A 24,962-nucleotide genomic window follows, 5' to 3' on the forward strand; every position below is an offset into this window, starting at 1 on the left:
AGAAATAAACATTCAATTCGCAGGCAACGGCTCTGGTGGACAGTTCTGCAGTCAGCATACCAATTGCACGCTCTCTCAAAACTTGCGACATCTGTGGCATTGTGCTATGTGATAAAACTGCACATTTTAGAGTGGCCTTATTGTGGCCAGCCTAAGGTACATCTGTGCAATAATCATGCTGTCTAATCAGCATCTTGATATGCCACACCTGTGAGGTGGATGGATTATCTTGGCAAAGGAGAAGTGCTCAATAACACAGATTTAGACAGATTTGTGAATAATATAGAGAAATAAACCTTTTGTGTACATAGAAAAAGGCTCAGATCTTTGAGTTAAGCTCATGAAAAATGGGGGCAAAAAACAAAAGTGTTGAGTTTATAATTTTGGTCAGTGTATGTTTATGACTGTGTTTATGAATGTGAAATGGAATCACTGATTCACTAGATTCGCTTAAAAACGCATGTTCATTCATAAACGAAACTGTGTTTAAATTGAGATGTGCAGAGGCTCAGTTGTGACTTGTTTCAAACTATTTTTGACTACGAAATAGAGCAAAATCAGGCAATCGTGTTATAGTCAGACAATGTAAGTCACTTAATATTAACTTCTTGTTTATTTAACTGTTGTATTAAATCAATATTTCATTTACAAACTATGGTCGCACTGTAGAGCCTTGAAGGAGACGTCTGGGTATTTATTGACATTAATTCATCTAAATGCAAAGTCACTGCAAGCACATTGCATTGTGGGATATCTCACAGTCACCAAATTAGTCCAGCAGATGTCAGTCAGTTTCTGACATTTCATCACTATCGTGACGCTTTATAAGATGATGAACTACCGTAGCTGTAATGTCACTCAATTAATGGAAATATATCCGAAGCTGACAGATGCAAAAATGGCCTCTGATGTTGTTCCCGTTTCTTTTTTTTTTTTCATTAATCTTTTGATGAAAGAAAATCTCAGTAATTAATTTGTCATTTATCTAATTTTCCCATCTAGCCACAGCAGAGCGCTGTTCGTCTACCGCAAAACGGCGAGATGTGTTGGTCTCGTCTGGGGCAAATTAAATTAGGCCCTGTAAATGAAGTTTAATTAAGATGCTGGTTTTAATGATTGGGCTCTGTGTCCTCTACATTGCCACTCATCACTCATTTAGACAAAAGATCCTTCCCTCTCATGCCTCCAGACTTTCTCAGGCTACAGATCTGGGACTGATTATGAGACTAATGTGTGTTTGGACTGTGTTTTCATGCACAGAATGGCTTGGCTTAACTGTATGCATCAAGATTTGCCACTCTGCCTTCCAAGAGCCCACTTTTAAAATTGTATGGTTTTCAAAAAAAAAAAAGGATTTTTAAATTCAGTATCACAGTGGATTTTTATAGTGTTTTTATAGCCTGTGCAAAACTCACACAACTTGGATGTTGTGGGTAGTTGCTGAGGTGTGCATTTAGAATGCATTTTTTTGATGTTCTTTGTATGTTATCTTATATTAATCTATTGCATATTGTATGTGTCAAGGCGGTGAGGATTTTTCACTGACACTTTTTGTAGGTTATATTGTTACGCTAGTAGATGGCGACAAATGAGTGTTGTTTTGAGTGAGTCATTAACTCATTCTTTCAACCAATTCGTTCAAAAACATTGATTCATTCTAAAACAAAATAAGCCTCTATGAGTGAATCACTGAATCATTCACTTAACGAACAAGTGACTGTCGTTACGAGTGCGTCATTGTCACGCTCAGTCACAACAGACAAAGGGGGTAAAGTATAACAAGTGAGTTTATTTAATGTACTCAACGTAAACAGGTTCTCTGCAGGTAAATATCCAGGTAAGTATTAAAGCAAGTAAACGTCAACAGGATCACAAATCAAACAGGATTCCGCAGGTAAGTGTTCAGGTGAGTATTAGTGCTGGTAGATGTCAACAGGATCACAAATCACACAGGTTCTCTGTAGGTAAATGTCCAGGTAAGTATTAGTGCAGATAATAGAAGTATACTCAATCTGTAAGGCATTCATTCGAGAAGCAAGGCAGACAAAGTTCGTTCTTCAAAAGGGCACGCGAGTAGACATGCAGGCAGATGATCCAGGAATGACAGAACGTATCAACCTTGAGCTCAGCCATCGAATGAATGGCTGAGCGATCCTTTTAAAGGGAGCTGCTGATTGTGACCAGGTGCTAGTAGTCCGGTGATTGCGAGCGAGTGATTGGTGCTGAATCAGGTGCGGGTGATTGCGTGCGTTCGGTGGAGACTGGTCCAGGGTCAGGTGAGTGTGACGGTGTGACATTACCCCCTCCTCCACGAGCGTCTCCTGACGCTCGTACTCGACGGCGAGGACGGCCACGACCTCTGGGGGCTGGACAGGTAGGATGGGACTGGTGGAATTCCGCGGTCAGGGAGGGATCGAGTATGTCATCCCGGTCGATCCAGCTTCTCTCCTCAGGACCGTACCCCTCCCACTCAATCAGGTATTGAAGCCGCCCATTCCGCCGCCGAGAGTCGAGGATCTCTTGGACTCGGTAGATGGTTTCAGTGGTTTCGATTTCGGGTTGAGGAGGGGGTTCCGGGTGGTCTGCAGAGGAAGGAAACGTAGGATTAAAGTGACGTTTCAACAGTGATACATGGAAGGTGGGTGCTATGCGGTAGTGGGGTGGTAGTTGCAGTTCATAAGTGACATCATTTAGACGTCGTATGATTGGAAATGGACCAATGAACTTTGGACTCAGCTTGCGGCAGGGCAAACGAAGGTTGATATCCCGAGTGGAAAGCCAAACTAACTCGCCCGGCTGGTATTCCGGTGTCGGGGATCGGCGAGTGTCAGCCCACCTTTTGTGCCTTCGAACTGCCCGCTGTAGGTGAGTATGTGCTGAGTTCCACACCCTCTCGCTCTCCCGGAACCAGTAATCTACCGCTGGGACCGAGGAAGGTTCATCATTCCAGGGAAAGAGGGGTGGCTGATAACCTAGAACACATTGAAAGGGTGTTAAGCCTGTGGTTTCTTGCCTTAATGAGTTCTGAGCGTATTCGGCCCAGGGCAGATACTGGTTCCAGGATTCCTGATGGTTATGGCAGTAGGACCTGAGGTAACGACAGATCTCTTGGATTTTTCGTTCTGTCTGGCCGTTCGTCTCTGGATGGTACCCCGAGGATAAGCTGATTGACACCCCGAGTAATCGAAAGAACTCCCTCCATACCCGGGATGTGAATTGAGTCCCTCTATCCGAGACAATGTCCTCAGGGATTCCAAAATGTCTGAAAATCTGAGAAAACAACAACTGAGCAGTGTTCATGGCTGTGGGTAACCCCGGTAAGGGAATTAGTTTACAGGCCTTTGAGAAGCGGTCTACGACCACTAGAATGGTTGTGAAACCATCAGACTTAGGCAGGTCAGTAGCAAAGTCTATTCCTATATGGGACCAAGGCCGTTGCGGAATGGATAATGGAACCAGCTTACCCTCGGGCAGACGGCGAGAGGTGTTGTTTATGGCGCAGACGACACATCCTCGGATATAGCGGTACACATCACAAGTCATCTGCGGCCACCAGTAATGATTGCGGAGGAGCGAGAGGGTGCGTTTGCCGCCTGGATGCCCGGAACCTGGAGAGGTATAAACAGAGTCCAGAAGGTAGTGACGGAGAGAAGATGGTATGTACTGTTTACCTTCTGGACCTCCCGGTGGAGCTGGTTCGTGACGTGTGGCTTCCTGGATCTGGTCGTCCCATGACCATTGAATGGGAGCGAGAAAGACTGACTGAGGTAGGATGGTTTCAGGTTCATCAGAGATGGGGTCTGGCTGGTGAAGACGGGACAGAGCATCTGCCTTGGTGTTCTTTGTACCTGGTCTGTAGGAGATGTGAAAGTCAAACCGGGTAAAAAACAGTGCCCATCTCGCTTGGCGTGGATTTACCTGTTTGGCTCCTTGCAGATACTGCAGGTTTTTATGATCGGTAATTACAGTGAATGGGAATTGTGCTCCTTCCAGCCAATGGCGCCATTCTTCAAGGGCTAGTTTAATTGCCAACAGCTCACGATTTCCCACATCATAATTCTGTTCCGCTGAGGATAACTTCCTTGAGAAGTATGCGCAGGGATGCAGAATAGGCGGATCTCCGTGCCACTGGGATAGAGTAGCGCCTACGCCGGTGGTAGCGGCGTCAACCTCCACAATGAATGGTGAATTCGGGTCAGGATGTTTTAAAACAGGTGCGGTACAGAAGGCAGATTTGAGTTGAGTGAAGACCGTTTGTGCAGCAGAGGTCCAAGTGATAGTCTTCTTGGCTCCTTTAAGGAGAGAGGTGAGTACAGAGGTAATTTGGCTATATCCTTTGATAAAGCGTCGATAAAAGTTTGCAAACCCCAGGAAGCGTTGTAATTCTTTGACCGTGGTGGGTGTGGGCCAGTCCTGTACAGCAGCCACCTTCTTAGGGTCCATTTCAATACCTTCTGGGGAGATGTAGTAGCCCAGGAATTGCACTCGGTCCTGATGAAACTCACATTTTTCTCCTTTCAAATAAAGCTGGTACTTTCTGAGTCGTTGGAGAACCTGTTTGACGTGGGAGATGTGAGAGGACAAATCATTAGAATAAATGAGAATGTCGTCGATATAGACGACCACAAATTGATGTAGCATATCCCGGAAGATCTCATTCATAAAATTTTGAAAAATGGAGGGTGAGTTGGCTAGGCCATACGGCATAACCCGATATTCGTAGTGGCCACTAGGGGTGACAAAGGCGGTTTTCCATTCATCACCACTACGAATACGGATTAAATTATAGGCACTCCGTAAGTCTAGCTTACTAAAAATCTTGGCTTGTCGTAATTCCTCTAAGGTGGATGGAACGAGCGGAAGGGGATATGCAAATTTTACTGTCTGCTCATTTAAGGCTCGGTAATCAATACATGGCCGAAGGCCTCCATCTTTTTTTGCCACAAAGAAAAAGCTAGAGGCGGCGGGTGACGTGGATGGTTGGATAAAACCCTGCGCTAACACCTCCGCTACATATTCGTCCATAGCCCTTCGTTCAGGTAAAGAGAGTGGGTATACCTTGCCTTTGGGTAGAGTGGCATGTGGCACTAGATCTATAGCACAATCCCACCTTCGGTGTGGCGGTAGTTGTGTGGCTGCAGTTTTGCTGAACACATCTTGAAATTCTGCATATTCCGGGGGAATAAGAATCTCCAGCTGCACCTCTGGGCTTTCGATAGTGGTTGAATAACAGGAGATCACCTTACGCTGTGGAAGGGACGATAGACAGTGATGATGACAATGGTTACTCCATTTCAGAATTTCACCTGTGCTCCAGCGGATGTGTGGGTTATGTTGCTCTAGCCATGGTCGTCCCAACAGAATGTCCACAGTGGCTTTGGGCAGAATTAGGAAAGAGATGGACTCCTGATGGAAACAACCTATTTGAAGAGTCAGAGGGTGAGTACAGGAATTAATGGGTCGGGCATCCAGGGCTTTTCCTTGGATAGTTGTGATACGGTAAGAGATGGTGCTTTTGCGTTTAGGGATCTGCAATGCCTCCAGACAGCGTGAGGAAATGAAGTTGTCTGCCGCTCCTGAATCTACTAATGCTTTCACAGGGAAGAAGTTAGACTCAGAGATAAGTACAGCGTCAATAAGTGGTATGGTATGCATATTATTCGTTACATGACCCACACTCACCGTGGATTTAGCAGGACGGACTGGGCATTGTAGAAGGAGGTGAGATGGAGCACCGCAGTACAAGCATAAGCCTCCCTGAAGCCGTCTGGTGCGTTCTTGAGCAGTTAAATGATAAGTATCAGTGTGCATGGGCTCCTCTGTGGAGGTACATGATGGGGCGGATTCGACTGGTGTCTCACAAGCGGTTAAGTGTTGGGATATAGTTACTGCTCTCTTGAGGAATGCATCGAGTCCCACATTATCCTCATAGATGGCCATTTGTTGGCGAATGTTAGTGTTGAGACCTCGACGAAACACGGCCAGCAGAGCGGAATCATTCCAACCACTTGTGAGGGAGAGAGTACAAAAACGCAGAATATACTCATGTATAGGTAGTTTGCCCTGATGGAGTTGCAGCAGTTCTTCCTGTACGGTAATCGGAGTGACAGGTTGACCAAATACCTGCCGAAAATGTTGCAGGAACAGATCCAATGACCCGAGATGAGGGCTTTTCGAGGTCCACAGTGCCTCTGCCCATCGCAGGGCTCGTCCCGTTAATAGCGTGATAATCAGGGCAATCTTGCTGCGATCTGTGGGGAATTGGCCGGGCTGTGCCTCGAAATAAAGAGAACATTGTAACAAGAACCCATCGCAGGAGATATTGTCACCAGAGAAAGGTAGGGGGCGAGCCACTGGGCTCGGTGAAACTGGCTGAGCAGAGCGTACCTCATGTAAGATTTGTAGAAATGTTGCATAAGGCTCAACAATCGCCGCGGCTTCCTCCCGTTCCATGCTGCTTTCTTGTCAGAATCGTCTTTTGCGGGGCTGAGCTTCTGTCACGCTCAGTCACAACAGACAAAGGGGGTAAAGTATAACAAGTGAGTTTATTTAATGTACTCAACGTAAACAGGTTCTCTGCAGGTAAATATCCAGGTAAGTATTAAAGCAAGTAAACGTCAACAGGATCACAAATCAAACAGGATTCCGCAGGTAAGTGTTCAGGTGAGTATTAGTGCTGGTAGATGTCAACAGGATCACAAATCACACAGGTTCTCTGTAGGTAAATGTCCAGGTAAGTATTAGTGCAGATAATAGAAGTATACTCAATCTGTAAGGCATTCATTCGAGAAGCAAGGCAGACAAAGTTCGTTCTTCAAAAGGGCACGCGAGTAGACATGCAGGCAGATGATCCAGGAATGACAGAACATATCAACCTTGAGCTCAGCCATCAAATGAATGGCTGAGCGATCCTTTTAAAGGGAGCTGCTGATTGTGACCAGGTGCTAGTAGTCCGGTGATTGCGAGCGAGTGATTGGTGCTGAATCAGGTGCGGGTGATTGCGTGCGTTCGGTGGAGACTGGTCCAGGGTCAGGTGAGTGTGACGGTGTGACAGTCATAGAATTCATTCAAAAACAGATAAATTTGGGAAAGAACACAAGTCACTGAATCATTCACCCAGCCCATTTGTTAAAAACCGAGTAATTCAGGAACATCACTACTGTTTGTTTGTTGGTTACTCGCAGTGGTTCTACTGTGGCTTTGGAAATAATATATAATAATATACAATAATAATACACACAAGTAGCTGGCGATATTTTGTCTAAAATGAAAGCTGCTCGATATTAACACCATGTTTATCAGACTGTTGTATAAAAGCAATGGCACGCTGTTATAGCGGTAGTTGGTGACACACGAGTGTCTTCACGAGTCATTAACTCATTCTATCAACCAATTTGATCAAAAAGTTTGATTCATTCTGGAACAAAGCAAGCCTCTATGAGTTAGTGACTGAATCATTCACTCAACAGATTTGTTCAGAACAGATTCATTTAGGAACAAAACAAGTTGTTGTTGTTATAAGTGTGTCATTGAATTATTTGCTCAACTGATTCGTTCACAAGAAACACTGATTCATTCAGGAGTGAAAACATGCCTGTTGTTATGAGTGCAGTAGTATTGAATTATTTATTTTTTTTTACTTTTTATAATCTGAAGAATCTTCTTTGGCCACAAAGAACCTTTTTTGAAATAGAAAGGTTCTTAAGATGTTAAATGTTCTTTATGGAACCATTTAGACAAAAAAGGTTCTTCTATGGCATTGTGAAGCACCTTTATTTTTAAGAGTGTAATTCAGGAACATCATTACTGTGTGTTTCTCAGATACTTACAGTGGTTCTACTGTGGCTTTTGAAATATTGTTGATGGAGCAAAAAATACACAAAGTTCCTCGATATTAACATCTTCTTTATCAGACTGTTGTATAAAAGCAATGTCACACTGTTATGGCAGTAGCTGGCAACATGTGAGTGAGTCATTAACTCATTCTGTCAACCGGTTCACTCAAACACTTTGATTCATTCTGGAACAAAACAAGCCTCTATGAGTGAGTCACTGAATTATTACTCAAAAGATTTGTTCAAAACAGATTTATTCAGGAACAAAACAAGTGATTGTTGTTATGAGGAATGAATCATTTACTCAACTGATTAGTTTGAAAACAGATATATTCTGGAACGAACACAAGTCCGTTATTATTAGTGCATCAGTGAACTGATTAATTGACAAAAACACAGATTCATTCAGGAGTCAACACAACACTGTCATTTTGAATGAGTCACTGAATCATTCACCCAATCAATTTGTTTAAAAAAGAAAAAAAAAAACTAAACAAAAAAACTAAATAATTCAGGAACATCACTACTGTGTGTTTCATGGTTCTACTGTGGCTTTGGAAATATTGTCATCAGTGAAGAAAAATTAGACAAAGTAATATTGTGTCTAAAATTAAAGTTGCTTTATTTTAACGTCTTCTTTATCAGACTGTTTTATAAAAGCAGTGTCACACTACGGCAGTGGCTAGCAACACATGAGTGGCTTTATGAGTAAGTCATTAGCTCATTTTATAAAACAGTTCGCTTAACATTTTGATTCATTCTTTTACTCAACTGATTAGTTCACAAAAAAATAGATTCATTCAGGAGTGAACACAAGCCTGCCATTATGAATGAGTCATTGAATCCTTCACCCAACCAATTTGTTAAACAACAGAGTATTTCAGGAACATCACTACTGTGTGTTTCTTTGTTTCTTACAGAGGTTCTACTGTGGCTTTGTAAATGTTATCATTGATGGAGCAAAAATACACATGGAACTGGCGTTTTTTTTGTCTAAAATGAAAGTTGCTCGATATTAGCATCTTGTTTATCAGGCTGTTGTATAAAGCAGTGGCAGTAGCTGGCATAACATGTCAGTGAGTCATTAACTCATTCTATCAACTGGTTTGCTCAAAAACTTTAATTTTGCAACAAAACAGGCTTCTATGAGTGAATTACTGAATCATTTACTCAGTCATTTTTCAAAACAGATTCATTCAGGAACAAACCAAGTGACTGCTGTTATGAGTGTGTCATTGAATCAACTGATTACTTCAAAAACAGATTTATTCTGGATCGAACACAAATCTGTTGTTATAAGTGCATAATTGAATTATTTACTCAACTGATTAGTTCACAAAAAACACATTCATTTAGGAGTGAACACAAACCTGTCATTATGGATAAGTCACTGAATCATTCACCCAACCAATTTGTTAAAAACTGAGTAATTGGGGAAGAACATCTACTGTGTGTTTCTCAGATACTGACAGTGGTTCTACTGTTGCTAGATATTGATGTCCTTGTTTATCAGACTGCTGTATAAAAGCATTGTCATACTGTTATGGCAGTAAAGTCATTAACTCTTTCTATCAACTGGTTTATTCAAAAACTTTGATTCATTCTGGAACAAAACAGGTCATTATGAGTGAATCACTGAATCATTCACTCTACAGATTTGTTCAAAACAGATTCATTCAGGAAAAACAACTGACTGTTGTTATGAGTGTGTCATTGAATTATTTACTCAACTGATTTATTTAAAAACAGATTCATTTGGGAACTAACACAAGCCTGTTGTTATGAGTGCATCATTGAATTATTTACTTAACTGATTAGTTCCCAAAAACCCATTCATTCAGGAGTAAACACAAACCTGTCATTATGGATAAGTCACTGAATCATTCACCCAACCAATTTGTTAAAAACTGACTAATTGGGGAAGATCATCTACTGTGTTTCTCAGATACTCGCAGCGATTCTACTGTGGCTTTGGAAATATTGTCATTGATGGAGCAAAAATAGACAAAGTAACTGATTAGTTCACAAAAAAAACCAAAAAAAACATTTGTTTAGGAGTGAACACAAACCTGTCATTATGGATAAGTCACTGAATCATTCACCCAACCAATTTGTTAAAATCTTTGATTTATTCAGGAACAAAACAACTGACTGTTGTTATGAGTGTGTCATTGAATTATGTACTCAACTGATTCATTTAAAAACAGATTCATTTTTGAACAAACACAAGACTGTCATTATGAGTGCATCATTGAATTATTTACTCAACTGTTTAGTTCACAAAAAACACATTCATTCAGTAGTGAACACAAACCTGTCATTATGGATAAGTCACTGAATCATTCACCCAACCAATTTGTTAAAAACTTTGATTCATTCTGGAACAAAACAGGTCATTATGAGTGAATCACTGAATCCTTCACTCAACAGATTTGTTCAAAACAGATTCATTCAGGAACAAAACAACTGACTGTTGTTATGAGTGTGTCACTGAATTATTTACTCAACTGATTAGTTTAAAAACAGACTCATTTTGGAACGAACGCAAGTCTGTTATTATAAGTGCATCATTGAATTATTTACTTAATTGATTAGTTTACCAAAAAAATGATTCATCACTACTGTGTGTTTCTCGGATAATCGCAACGGTTCTGCTGTGGCTTTGGAAATGTTGTTGATGGAGCAAACATAGACAACTGGCAATGTGTTTAAAATGGAAGCTGCTTGATATTAACGTCAAGTTGTTATAAGTGCATCATTGAATTATTTACTCAACTGATTAGTTCACAAAAAAACAGATTCATGTACACAAATCTGTCATTACAAATGAGTCACTGAATCATTTACCCAATTACTTGTGTTAAAAAACAAGTAATTCAGGAAGATCACTGGCGTGTTTTGATACTTGGAAATATTTTTATTAACGGAACAAATGTAGACAAAGTAAACTGTCAATATTGTGTCTAAAACATTGGTTGCTCAATACTTAACAAAGTTTAAAAAAGCAAGATCTTTCAAGCACAGTACCATCTTAAATCTCCTGGGGTCACATAGCGATGTTCGGCAGCCAAAGTTGGCTTCATTTGTGCAGTCTATAGCCTTTTTTTAAGTTCATAGTCCGGTCTTGAGATTGCGATGAAGTGGTTTAGTTTGTGGCATTTTCCAAAGATACTATGTCCAAGTTCACCTTAATGTGGCTGAACCCGGGTGATTCATTAAACCAACAAGACGAGTAAGTGCTCCCTCCAGTGAGATAAAAGCTTCCCATTCAGTTGATTCGTAGACTTTGGTTCACTACAGAGATGCATTGTGTTTCATTCTCTATAAATGAGTCGCTATAAATTCCAGTCTGACAAGTTCAATGATTGAGCGCTCCGCTTTGACCTGTTAATTTGCTCTCCGCTACTGACCATTTTGAAAGCTCTCCTTTGTCGCTTTACACAGGATTTAACATAAATGGAGGTATCAAGACTCCACAATTAACTTCAGATATTATAGAAAGTCACGGCAGGGTCGGCTTTCAGATTATGCGTGTGGGTGATACTGATAACATTGAGTTAAAGCTAAGAAAAGATGAAAAAAACTGACCAGAGTTTGGAGGAAAGTTATACAATAGTCTTTGCAGGGAATTTGCACTCTTATTGGTGTTGTTTGTTTTTGTCATTTTCCCTCGCTAACCTCAGTGGAAAGGTCACTTCAGTCGGCGTTAATAAACTAATTATCGCAGAACACGGCATGAATTCATCATCAGGCATTGAGGCATTGTGTGAATTAGTTTGGCATGCTTTGGAAAAAAGAAATTGCATTGGAAATCCTTTGAAAAGCTTTGCAAACAAATTAAACTTGCATATAAATGAACGCTTCCACCCAGATTCGGCCGAGAACTTGCACAAAGCCTGTCACTTGGGCATGTTTAGGGAAATAAATGAAAAACAGGATCTTTGAACTCTTATGGGCCAGATTTAAGCACTTTTTTGCATTGGTCTCATGTCTTCTTTGTTCTTTTTTTTAGGCTTGGAGAAAGTCGGCAGGGACTCGACTTACGAGCAAGAGGGAAAAGTGCAGTTTGTAATGGATGCGGTGTACGCCATGGCTCACGCGCTGCACCGCATGCATAGAGACCTCTGCTTGGGATATCCAGGTCTTTGTCCCCGTATGAGCAACATAGATGGCAAGGAGCTGCTGGGATACATCAGAAACGTCAGTTTTAATGGTGAGAAACATCTGCTAGTCTAACACATTATTCTGCTACTTGGTTTAATTGGATTGTTGGAAAGCACACTTGAACCTCAACCCCGATTGTTTAATTAATTTGCATGTTTTTTTAAAAGCCATCATTATTCATAATTAGAAATGTCTCTGCTTTGAAATCGCACAGCTCCTGTTGTGTATTTGGGGGTAAAAAATGTCATTTGTACAAGTTCTTAATCATTACACTTATTATTATTATTATTTTTTATTATTATTTTAATTTTAATTAGCATTTTTATTGTTACTTAAATTTAAAATATGAATTAATAATAATAAATAAAAAATGTAAAAATTAAAAACAATTAAAAAGGTTGTTGAGGTAGTTGTTTTATTAATTTTGGTATTTTTTTAAAAACCCAGCTTTGTTCATAATCAGCCCTTGTTGCATATAAACAACAACAAAACTTTAATTTTAATTTCAGTTTTAAAAATTTCTTATTAATATATTTTGTTTTATTTTACATTACTTAACTATTTTAATTGCTACTTAAAATGTTAAGGTAAATTTGATATATATATATATATATATATAAATTAAATCTTTAAAAAATGACCTCAACCCTGATTGTTTATAATTGTAATTAATTTGTATAAAATACAGAAACATCTCTGCTGTAAAACTGAACAGCTCTTGTTGTGTATTCAGAAAAATATTTTAATTTGTACAAGTTCTTAATCATTCCAATTCTTATTTTTGATTTTATTTTAATTTAATTTCAATTAGCATTTGTATTGCTACTTTAAGTACATTTAAAATATGAAAACATACTAATAAATAATAAGAAATTTAAAAAATAAAAAACTATAAACAATTAAAAAGTTTGTTGAATAAGTTGATTGTTTTATTAATTTTCATAATTAAAAAAATCATTGTTTATAAATCAGAAATTTTAAACTTCAAAAGCTTTTTGTATATGTGAAAATTATTTAAATGTTTTATTTTATTTGAATTTACTTTAAATAATTTTTGTTGCTAAATGTTAATAAAATAAAATAAGAAATTAAAACATTTAAAATTCTAAAACATCAACTGATTGTTTTCATTTTTGTATTTTTTTGAAAAGCCACCTTTGTTCATAATCAGAAATGTTAGTACTGTAAAATCAAACAGCTCCTGTTGTGTTTTCATTTTTTTTTTTTATTTTGTACAAGTTCTTAATTATTACAATTATTATTTTTGAATAAATTTAACTAGCATTTTTATTATTACTTTAAAAAATAAAGTAAATTTTAAATATAAAAGAATGACAATAAATAATAAGAAATGTACAAACATTTTTTTTTTAATTTGTTGAGTTAGTTTTTTGAAATTTTAAACTTGTTTTAAACTTGCCCTTGTTGTGTAGACATACGTTTTTTAATTCATCAAATATTTAGAATTTTAATGTAAATTAAATAACCATTTTTGTTGATACTTAAAAATTGTAAGGTACATCAAAATTTAAAAAAGTAACAGGAAATCCTTTAAAACCTTTAAAATTCTAAAACTTCTACCCTGATTGTTTTCATTTTCATAATTTTTTTAAAGCCACTTTGTTCATCATAAAACAAAATGTTTGTATATTAAAACTGCACAGTCATCGTTGTGTATTAAAAAAATAATTAAATGTAAAAAGTTTTTATTTAATTGTAATAGTTCTTAATCATTTATGTTTATAATTAGGAATCAACTGGGTGTAAATAATCAACTTATTTATTTATTTATTTATTTATTTTTAAAATACTGTTATTGAATGATTTTCATGGTGTTTGTTTCCAATGGAATGTCTTTATCTACAAATAATAATAATAATAATAATAATAATAAATAAATAAATAATCAAACAACCAAAAAAATAACAATTAAATAATAATAAAAAATCAGAATTTATCATATAAACATCACAAACGTTGGTTTCAGTCGTTTGTGGTTTTCCAACGTGATTAATTGTTTTTTTTTGTGTGTGTGTGTGTGTGAAATTTCTGATTTATTTCTGTTCGGTTAATTTGACTTCTAGGAACTTTTCTCTTGAAATGTTTAAATGAATTGTTCACAGAGCCATTAAGGAACTGAATATCATCCGATTCACTTCCCTGCGGTCTCTCCACGCTCCTCTTCCTCAGTTCCTCTTCCTGTCTCCTTTACATGAACTCTTCACCTCAGCTCATCCACACACACTCTTTTTAGAAGATGCTTTGTGCTGCTACATTTTGTTTCTTCATGCAGAGCATCAAAAATTCCTCAGTACAGGGTTCCCTTTTCTCACTAAATCATTTTTGACTGATCTTCTCCGAAACCGCATCTCACACATTTTAAGCGATTTCAGCTTTTTAACATTTCTTTTTAGCCTTTTTCTTTTATGTAGATCAGAGGGATTTATGCAGTAATGCAGATGGTGACGTACCCACTTCTTCTTTCTCTTACAGTCTTGCTCCTTGAACTTTTCAAAGCGTTTTGCGCCAATGCTTTAATCTGATATATGTGAATAACACGTGTACCAGCATTCACAACCCATTTTACATCTGTAATATGACACATTTCTTAATGGAAAATAGAAACTTGAAGCAACAATGTTGGTGCGTGTCGTGATTTTTATCCGTAGTTATTTGATTGGACTGTGAAAAGTGTCTTTAGATGTGAATGTTTGACTCATTCAAGGCATAAAAGAATAAATTTCCTATGTTCAATTTACTGCTGGAGTTTAATGATCCACTGTAGATTTTTTTTTTTTCTTTTGATGTGGTTGAGTCATTTGGTCAAACATTTATGGATACTATTATATTCTGCTTCATGTAGATTTCAGTGACTAGAAATGAAAAAATGGATAGCTAGGTTTGACCGGTTCCACATTTGATTTCGGAACCAAATTCATTTGTACATTTTATGAAAAGAAATTGTACATGTTATCAAAAAGACACTGTAAAGTCTTTGAAATAAGACATTCAGTTTGACATTTGACAAACTGTTTAGATAAAATTTCAACAAACCTGATATCTTTTTCACTCTGCTAGCTAAATCTGCTAGATTTAGCTGCTGTATTTGTCTTATTTACAGCAATTTGTATTAAGTATTTATATGTAAAAATGTTATATTTAACTATTAGAATATAATATAATAGTTATAATTCATTTGTAGTTAATTATAAGTTAATTAACTTGAAGTTTTTAGATTTAGTTTATTTAATTATTTTAGCCACTGTATTTGTCTTATTTATAGTAATTTTTATTAAGTATTTGTATTAAAAAAAAAAAATATATATATATATATATATGTGTGTGTGTGTGTGTGTGTATATATATATATGTGTGTGTATATATATAAACAAATATATATATACGTACATACATACATGTGTGTATATATATATATATATATATATATAATTATTAGAATATAATAAAATAGTTATAAATAATTTGTACGTAATATTTGTTAAGTTTAGGCTTTTAGATTTACTTTATTTAACTACTTTATTTTACTATTTCAGCCAAGGTTATATTTAGCTGAGATTGATTAAATAATTGATTGATTGATACACACATATATATATATTTATATATTTATATATATATATATATTTAATTATTTATTGATGTTTTGTTAAGTCTATTATTTTAGTATTGAGACACTATTACACTGTTGTAGGTTTTATTCATATTTTAAATTAATTTTGATTTTCTGTTTTCTTTTTTAAGGTGTAATAATTTGGCCAGAATAGTATTAATATTTTGTTTAATTATTTTTTATATAGTTTTTTTGTTTTTTAAAGTAATTTTTATTTTGGTTTTCATTTTATTTTAGTGTTGATATTTTGAATTGTACTTTTGTATTTTATTTTTCATTTTAATTTATTTTGTTCTGTTTTTCTTATTTTTTACTTTTAAATGTTTTGTGTAGTTTTTTATTAGGTTTAAGTTTTTAGTTTTAGTTTTATTAATTTAGTTTTATTTATGTAATTATTTTTAAATATTTAAAATATTTAAACCAGGGTTATAGTTAGCTGAGAATAAAACAAACTAACAAAAGAAAATAAATAAATATAAAAATATTTTGTTACTTCTGTCACTCTTGTTGTTTTGTTACTATTTTGATACTTTAACTGTAATAATGTAATAAAAATTTATTTATGTTTATTTGTTTGTTGTTTTTGTAAATTAAGTTTGTTTTTAGTTTTAGTTTATGTAATCATTTTAGTAATTAGTTTATGTAATCATTTATCACTTTCAACCAGGGCTAAGTATTTCATTAGTATTTATATAATTTATCATTTTATTATTTTTATGTATTTTGTATTTTTTTTTTAACTTTTTAATGTATTTTTTATTTTAGTTATTTTAGTGTTAATACTTTGAATTGTATTTTTTGTACTTTATTTTTTATTTAATTTTGTTCTGTTAATTTTGTCTTATTCATTTATTTGTAAATATTTTATATATTTAGTTTTATTATTAAGTTAAAGTTTTTAGTTTTAGTTTATGTAATAATTATACTGTTAAAACCAGGGTTATAGTTAGCTGGGACTAAAACAAACAAACAAACAAAAATAAATAAATAAATAAATTGTCCATTTGTTTTGTTACTATTTATTATTTTTAAAATAATTTTTAAATATATGTAAATATATTTTTAAATATATTATATATTATATATTACACGGCTATACTGTTTTTTGTTTCTATTTTGATTTATTTATTGCATAATTTAGAAAATGATTTAGTTTATTTTTTTAAGTCTTATTTTTGTATTAAAATTACCATTATTGTAGGTTTTATTAATATTTTGAATAATTTTTTTATTTACTATTTTCATTTTAAAGTTGTAATAATTTGGGCAGAATGTGACATTAGTATTCATATTTCATTATTTTATGTATAGTTTTTTTAATTAAATAATTTTATTTTGGTTTTCATTTTAGCATTAAAGTTAGTATTTAATTATTATTATTATTATTATTATTAGTTTTATTTAAATATAATATCCCTGCAAGTAACTTGATGTGATTACATCACATGCTGATTAATTCATGAATTTAATCTCATATCAATATTTGCTAAGAAATTATAAGATAATTTAATGGTTGAGGAGCCTTGTGGGACTTTATCTTTAATGCGTTATTAAAAAATTAATTGTGCTAACTTAATATATTACACTGGCAGCCCTCATTAAAACACTGAAAACAGTGACTGAAGAACAAGACGTACAACAAAAAAGAAATGTGGGAAGGATTTCAGGACTTTTAGCGTGAAACATGGCCAGTTTGGTCCTCAGCGTAATGAATGTAAAACCGTGGCTTGAAGGGTTTTACGCCTCTGCACAAACAACTGCGTTAACATGGACGTGACCGCAAGCGCATGCTAGTTCGTCTGTGCTCAATCATGTGATGCTAAACTGTTGATGTTTATGTTCAGACGGATTCATGAGTCAGATGTAATGTTTAATGTTTAATTTGTTTGACAAAGCGCTTTTCAAATGCTGTTTTTGTGTTTTGCATTCATTAACATTCAAAGCTATATGTGTGTGTTCGTCTCGCATGCACGAGTGTGTGTTTTTGTGCATATATAAGCTATCGTGTGTTTAGGATCATGTGATGCACATCTGACATTTCTATTCTGTGTTTTCTTGCATGAAAAGCTTGATCACGTCAGTAAGGGATGTTTTTTTTTCCCCTCGGCAAACAGCAAGAAGATGCTTTCTAATCAAGTCAATGATAAAAGCAGCAGATCTGGGGAGTCGAGCATCAACCCCACAACCTTTATCCCAAAGCTATGACAGCTACTGTGGCCGGCAGGCAATTGCCAAGTCAACTGCAATCAGATGCACTTCAGTGGCTTCTTACATATGCTTATTTTTAGATGCGTTTTAGAGCAGGGCTACAAAATGAACGTGTCTGTCATCGTCACACCAAATGTCCTGTAGTTGTTCTGCTACTCGTGCGTTTTGCATGTCGTGTACGCATGTGGTTTAGTGGCCGACATATATGCATGTCAGTTTTTTTAGATTTATTCTTAAAAAGGAGATATATTTAGCAATAGTGTGAAATAAACTTCGATATATATTGAAAAGTTACTTTTATTATATAATTTAATATTATAATTTATTATTTATTATTTTATTATGTTTTTTTTTGTTTTGTTGTCAATGTATTTTTATTTGTCTTTATTTTCTACATATTCTATATATTTATAGAATTTTCTAATTTTCTTTTTTAATTTTCTAATAACTTTTTATTTTTAGTTTTTTGTTTTCATTTTATTTTATTTCCTGTTATTTCATTTTATATTTTATTTCTGTTGTAAATGTTTCATTGTTTTTTATTTTTTATTTTCTAATAACTTTTTAAATATTTCAGATTTTATTTGACTTTTCATTAGTTAATTTTGTTTACAGTTGTTAACATTTTAAGTTATTTTCATTTGTCTGCTTTTTTGTCTACTGTTTTTTAATTTTCTGATAGCTGTTGTTGTATTTTGTTTCACATAAACAATTCACATATTTGATTTGATTTGATTATTTTATTTTATTTTATTTTTTATGCAGTAATTTATTATTTTTCATTTTTTATTTTATTTCTGTTTTTATTTCATTTTTCATTTTATTTTTTATTTTCTAATAATATTTCTTTATTTCATTTTATTTTGGTATATTTTGATGGTCTTTTATTTTATATAATTTGTCATGCTAATGTTTTTATTTTCTACCAGCTTTTATATTATTTTATTTTATGCAGTGATTTATTTTTCATTTTATTTTATGCAGTGATTTTTTTTTTCATTTTATTTTATTTTTTGTTGTTATTTTATTTTTATTTTATTTTTTATTTCTATTGTTAACTTTTGTTTTTTTTTATATTATTTTATTTTTCATGTTATTTTTTTTTATTTTCCAATTACTTTCAATGTTCTTTAACTACAAATATTTTATTTTATTTTCGTATATTTAAAATTTTCTTTTACTTTTTTCATTCCTGTTTAAGTTATCCATTGTTAACTTTATTATTATTATTGTTATTATTATTATTACTATATTAGTAGTAGTAGTAGTAGTAGTAGTAGTAGTAGTAGTATTTAAATGTCAGTGTATTTTTCATTTTCTACTTTTCCATGTTTTTTTTATCTTTAATAACTTTTCTTATATTTTATATCACATTATTTTTATTTTTATTTTTTTATATTTTTTATGGGTACTAAAAGGACAGTCCTGTCTTTTTTTCGGTCTTTTTTTTTCTTTTTTATTTATTATCCTGTCTTTTTAATGTTTTTATTATTTGTCCATTTTTTTTGTATGGTTTTGACTTGTATTAATTATTATTATTTTTATTATTCATACTGAACAGAACTTAAGTCACAAATTTGTAATATATAAAACATTTGCTTATTATCTTATTAGTTTAATTAATTAATTTATTTATTTATTTATTTTAATTTTATGCTTACTGAAGGGAACTCACATCTCTTATATATTCTAGAATATATATTCCCTATTTGTCCATGTCTTTTTCATTTTTATTTCATTTTAGTTTACTTTATTTTACATACTAAAGGGAACTTAAGTCTCGCCTTTGTAAATGTAACGATGTGTCTTGCCGAAAGCATGAGGGGTGCATGTATTAACTCTTTATTAATCTAATAAGTCTTTATTAAATGAAACACAAGGCCAGTCCACAAGAGAATAGACTCAAAACACACAAACATAACTAGTGAACCCAACAAAAACTAAAGGAACAAACAGGAACTTAAATACACAGGATAATTACAAACACAGGTGAACAGAATCATAATCAAACTAAACAAGGAAAGGAACATGACCAAATAAGGAAACAGGAAGAACTAAGGGCAAAACGTTTCCAAAAGTCTGACTTGGTCTGTGTCTTTTTATTTTTATTTACATTGTTTTCCATATTTTATTTTATTTCTATACTGACAAAAATATTGTTCTACAATACAGACGTTTTGTACACATACTGTTGTTAAGGTATATAATTACCAAATGTACAGTAAGATTCAATATTCAGGAAGAAGAGGAACTCCCACAAGCTAGTCAGAGTGTCTTAATAGCGAGCGATTGATTACCGCGCTGACCTGGAAAGATTTGATTGTGTTTTCATCTCTAATATCGATTTTCTCTTAGTTTCTCGGCAGCTAAGTGAAAACAGATTATTAAGTAGCTAGATAATGCTTGAATAAACGGAGGACATTGAAAGGACGTTGCGCGTGTCTGCTGTGAGCATGTCGGCAGCTAATTGTCTTTACAAACAGTGGAAAAATCAATAGAGAGATGAGTTCAATAAACCGTGGACTGTAGGTATCTACTTTTTTCTTTTTCTTTAATACGTGATGTTGTATCTCAGTCTTGGAAAAGGGCATCACCACGTCACATCGGACAGCTGCATTAATGGAAGAATTAACCTTTTGACAAGGCATGGACTTCCTTCGTTTGTCTGACATGAAGGTGCTCTGCTGTCAAACTCTGCTGGCATGAGTTCAGGAATATCATCTTTGGCCTGAGCACAGGTGTTTTTGTGCTGCGTATGAAGTTGTAATGATTAACCTGTATGTAAGGTTGGATGGATATCTTGTGAATTCCTACGCTTGTCTTTTTGCCTCGTCAGTTGTTTTGCATCATAAGCAGCGGCTGTGTGAAACTAGATCTATGTCAAGGGATTGAGTTATAAGAGGATAGATGTGATTCTACTGTATCAGGTCACTTTAAGGCCAGTGGACTGGAAATTGGTTTCTACGCTTGCTTCATTTACTTGGTCCAGGACCAAGTTTGATTGTACTCTCCTCCTGCCTCCAGCATATACTGTATATAGTATAGTATAGTATTATATTTTTCTATAGTTATTATTATATTAGTTATATTAAACACTAGGGCTGGGTATGGAGTTCGATACTTTTTAGACACCGACCGAAATGCCTCCATCGAGTAAAACCTCTTGTCGTTAGGATCCGAACTTTGATACCTAAAGCCGGGCTCACACTACAGGATTTTTAGCCCAATTTTGCTCCAATTTTCCCCTCCCGAGAATCGGAGCAAAAATCTTTTATTAATCATTTATTAATCTTAGTTAATGTTAATTTCAACATTTACTAATCCATTATTAAAATCAAAAGCTGTGTTTGTTAACATTAGTCAGTGCACTGTGAACTAACAATGAATGTCTGTATTTTCATTAACTAACATTAACAAAAATTCATAAATGCTGTAATAAATGTCCATTGTTCATTCATTTTAGTTAACACATTAACATTGTTCTGTTTTTCTTTTGTTTTCTTTTTTTCTTTGCTTTCGCTTTGTTTTGTTTTTGTTTTGTTTTGTTTTATGTTTTGCTTTTGTTGTAATGTTCGTTTTTTTTTTTTGTTTTGTTTTTTTGTTTTGTTGTTATGTTTTTTTGTTCGGTTTTTGTTGTTGTTGTGTTGTTTTTCTTTGTTTTGTTGTGATAACATTTTTAAAATTAATTTACTTTTTTTTTTATTTTACCATGTTGATTTTTATTTTTACATTTTGTTGTATTTTATTTTGTATATTTTATTTAGTTTTTTCTTTTTTTATTAATGTCATTATTTTGTTTACTGTTGTTAACTTTTATTTAACTTTGTTTTATTGTATTTTATTTTCAGTGTTATTTTATTTTTCCTATTTTCCATCTTTAAAGTTTTCCATTTTATTTTCTTATAACTTTTCTTGTCTTTTATTTATTTTTATTTTATTTTAAGTATGAGTCCTTTTATTGTATTTTATTTTTAGTATAATTTTATTTTTGCTTTGTGTTTGTTTTGTTGTTTTTGTTCAGTTTTTCTGTTTTATACTTTTATTTCATATATTTTATTTTTAGTGTTTTTCTCTTTTTTTTACTTATTTTTTTATTAGTTAATTTCATTATTTTGTTTACTTTTTTAGCTTAGAACTTTAGTTTTTTATTTAAAGTACAAGTCCTTTTTATTGTATTTTATTTTAAATGTTATTTTATTTTTGCTGTTTTATTTTCCATTTGTAATGTTTTAACTTGTATTTTATTTATTTATTTTCTATATTTTGTATTTATTATTTTTATTACAATAGGACAGTATTTAGACAGGAAGCAAAGTGGGGAAGGGGGCTGTATTTTTTCATTTCATATCTATCTATCTATCACTTAAATCTAAAAGACTTAAAGAGTCTTCTCGAAGTCTCTTCATTGCTTTCTCTCTCAGCTCACTTCATCATTTGTTCCTCTACACATTCGCCCTCAGACTTTGGGCAACTTCTGTGTCTGAAGACCAAGCCTGAGGTAGTTCAAATCATATTGGCACAAATCTCTCAAAAGACGTAGAAAACACTCTAATCCAATTCAGTGAACCAGCGTAGGGCTCCGATTACTTCACATTTGCCAGAAACGCAATGCTAGCGGCGACGGTTTTTACAAATGCGGTGACACAGTTGGCTGCGGTCCACGCCTGGTGGACAGTTTTGGAGATGCACCCTGCAGAGATGATCCTTCATGCTCTCCACACGACTGAACGCCCTCCTTAGAGCAAAAACTCTCTTATTTACCATTGACTCGGGCTGTGTGAGCGTCTCGAGCATTCAACTTGTGTTGATTAGGTTAGCACAGAGCTGGCAAACACAGCACTTGAGCATGAGCTCCATCAAATAGCTATTAGTATGAATCTCCCTCGAGGTTGTCGAAAGGCGTTTCCCTCACAGGAAATTAACTAAGATGTAGCGGTTCAAAAGTAGCCCACTTCTAACACACGGGAATTGTGTATCTGGCCCTAATAATCGAGCCTGGGACTCCAGGAGTTTATGGGGTTGTCGATTCATCACATAAGCTGTCATGATTCCCATTTTTGATCTTCTGCGCCGAGCGCTCGTATGAACTAATTTCGTTCGCCTTTGTTCTTTTTAAATACAGCACACTTGAGCTGATTCATTGTTGATGCTGAATATTAGCCACGGTGTGTTATAATGAGATACATCTTCAGGCAGTGCACAAGCGTGATTCACCCCACTGCGGATGATATTTGCAATGCATGTACTGTGAAAAGTAATGCCGAGATCAAGTCGAAACTTGTGCCTACACGCTGTGCATAAATTACAGTAGGACTGCGCGTTCGTTATAGGCACGTTCGCTCTTCATGTTCTGCTTTCTGCAGGCCACTCTGAATTAGCGCCATCTAATTGTAAGTCTTGAGCATGAGGTCTAACCTGTGATTAAACCAAGACTTGGCTTAATCAAAACACCTCGTCCACCCTTTAATAATACCTTCTGTATTGTCACAGTCTTCGTATGAGGCGTTTGGATTGTGTGAGAGAGAGGCCGCAATCAAGTAGTTGATTGGAGAATAGTCAGTGTCCTGCTTCAAGATGATGAGGATTCTGCCAGCTTCGTTATGGATTTTAATATTTTACAGCAAAAACAGAAGCAATGCATAGATGATTTATTTAAGGGATGGCGTGTGATCCGGCTTGTCTGTGGCTCCTTGTAACTGTTATTGACACATTTGGTGTTATTTTTCATCATTATCTTTTTCTCAGTAACTCTGAAATGTTGCATTCATACTATATTCCTTGGTTTGTTTGTTTTTTTGTTTTGTTTTTTTGTGTTTGTGTTCTATTGTGTTGTGTTTTGCTCTTTGTTTTGTTGTGGTGTGTTGTTTGCTTTTGTTTTGAGGTGTTTGTTTTTTATTTTATATTGTTTTGCTTTTTGTGATTGTTTTGTTGTGTTTTCTGTTTTATTTTGCTATATTGTGTTGTGTGTTGTTGTATAGTGTTTTGCTTTTGTTTGTTTTTTTTGTTGCTATAGTTTGTTGTCTTTTCCGTTTTATTTTGTTATGTTGTTTTGCTTTTTGTGGTGGTTGTTTTGTTGTGTTTTCTGTTTTATTTTGTTTGTATTGTGTTTGCTGTGTTTGTTTTGTGTTCTCTTGTGTTGTGTTTTGCTCTTTGTTTTGTTGTGGTCTGTTTTTTTGTGTTTGTTGTGTTTTGTTTTGTTTTGTTTCATTTTGTTGTATTGTCTTTGGGGTGATTGTTTTGTGTTTCAGTGTGTTGCATTTTGTTGTGGTTTGTTTGTGGTGTTTGTTTTGTTGTGTTTTGCTGTGTTCTGTTTTGTTGTTTTGCTCTTTTTTGTTGTTTGCTTTTGTTTTGTTTTGTGTTGTTTGTTTTGTTTTATTGTGTTGGTTGTTTTGTTTTGTGTTTTGTTTTATTTTGTTGTGTAGCATTGTGCTTTGCTTTTGTTTTGTTTGTTGTGTTTTCTTGTTTTGTTGTGTTGTATTGTGTTATGCTTTTGTTTTGTTTGTTGTGTTTTCTGTTTTATTTTGTTGTGTGTTGTAGTTTGTTTTGATTTTGTTTTGTTGTTGTTTGTGGCATTTGTTTTGTTGTGTTTTGTGTTCTATTGTGTTGTTTGCTTTTGTTGTTGTTTTTTCATTTAATTTTTTTGTTATGTGTTGTATTGTGTTTTGCTTTTGTTTTGTTTGTTGTTGTTAATTTGTTTTGTTGTGTTTTGTGTTCTATTGTGTTGTGTTTTGCTCTTTGTTGTGGTGTGGTGTGTTTTTGTGTTGTTTGCTTTTCTTTTGTGGTGTTTGTGTTTTTTGTTTTTGTTGGTTTGTTGTGTTTTTGTATTTAGTTTTGTTGTGTTATGTGTTGATGTAGTGTTTTATTTTTGTTTTGTTTGTTGTGTTTTCTTTTTTATTGTGTGGTGCTGTTGTATTGTGTTTTGCTTTTTTTCGTTTGTTGTTGTTTGTGGTGTTTTTGTTGTGAGTTTTGTTTTGGCTCTTTGTTTTGTTGTGGTGCGTTTTATGTTTTGTTGTATTGTGTTTTGCTTTGTTTTGTTTGTTGTGTGTTTGTATTATTGTGTTGTGTTTTGGTCTTTATTGTGTTGTGGTGTGTTTTTTGTGTTGTTTGTTTTGTTGCATTTTGCT

At 34.1% G+C, this 24,962-nt stretch overlaps 1 protein-coding gene across 1 annotated transcript in view; it reads left to right on the plus strand.

The window, feature by feature from the left end:
* grm8b (glutamate receptor, metabotropic 8b) overlaps positions 1–24,962 on the plus strand; it is a 215,418-nt gene that overhangs the window by 163,515 nt on the left and 26,941 nt on the right. The window contains exon 8 of the mRNA XM_051099824.1: positions 11,848–12,048. Within this exon, the coding sequence (XP_050955781.1) occupies positions 11,848–12,048 (201 nt within the window). The remainder of the gene's footprint in view (positions 1–11,847; positions 12,049–24,962) is intronic.

The sequence above is a fragment of the Labeo rohita genome, chromosome 25, assembly GCF_022985175.1.
Source record: "Labeo rohita strain BAU-BD-2019 chromosome 25, IGBB_LRoh.1.0, whole genome shotgun sequence".
Lineage (NCBI taxonomy): Eukaryota > Metazoa > Chordata > Actinopteri > Cypriniformes > Cyprinidae > Labeo > Labeo rohita.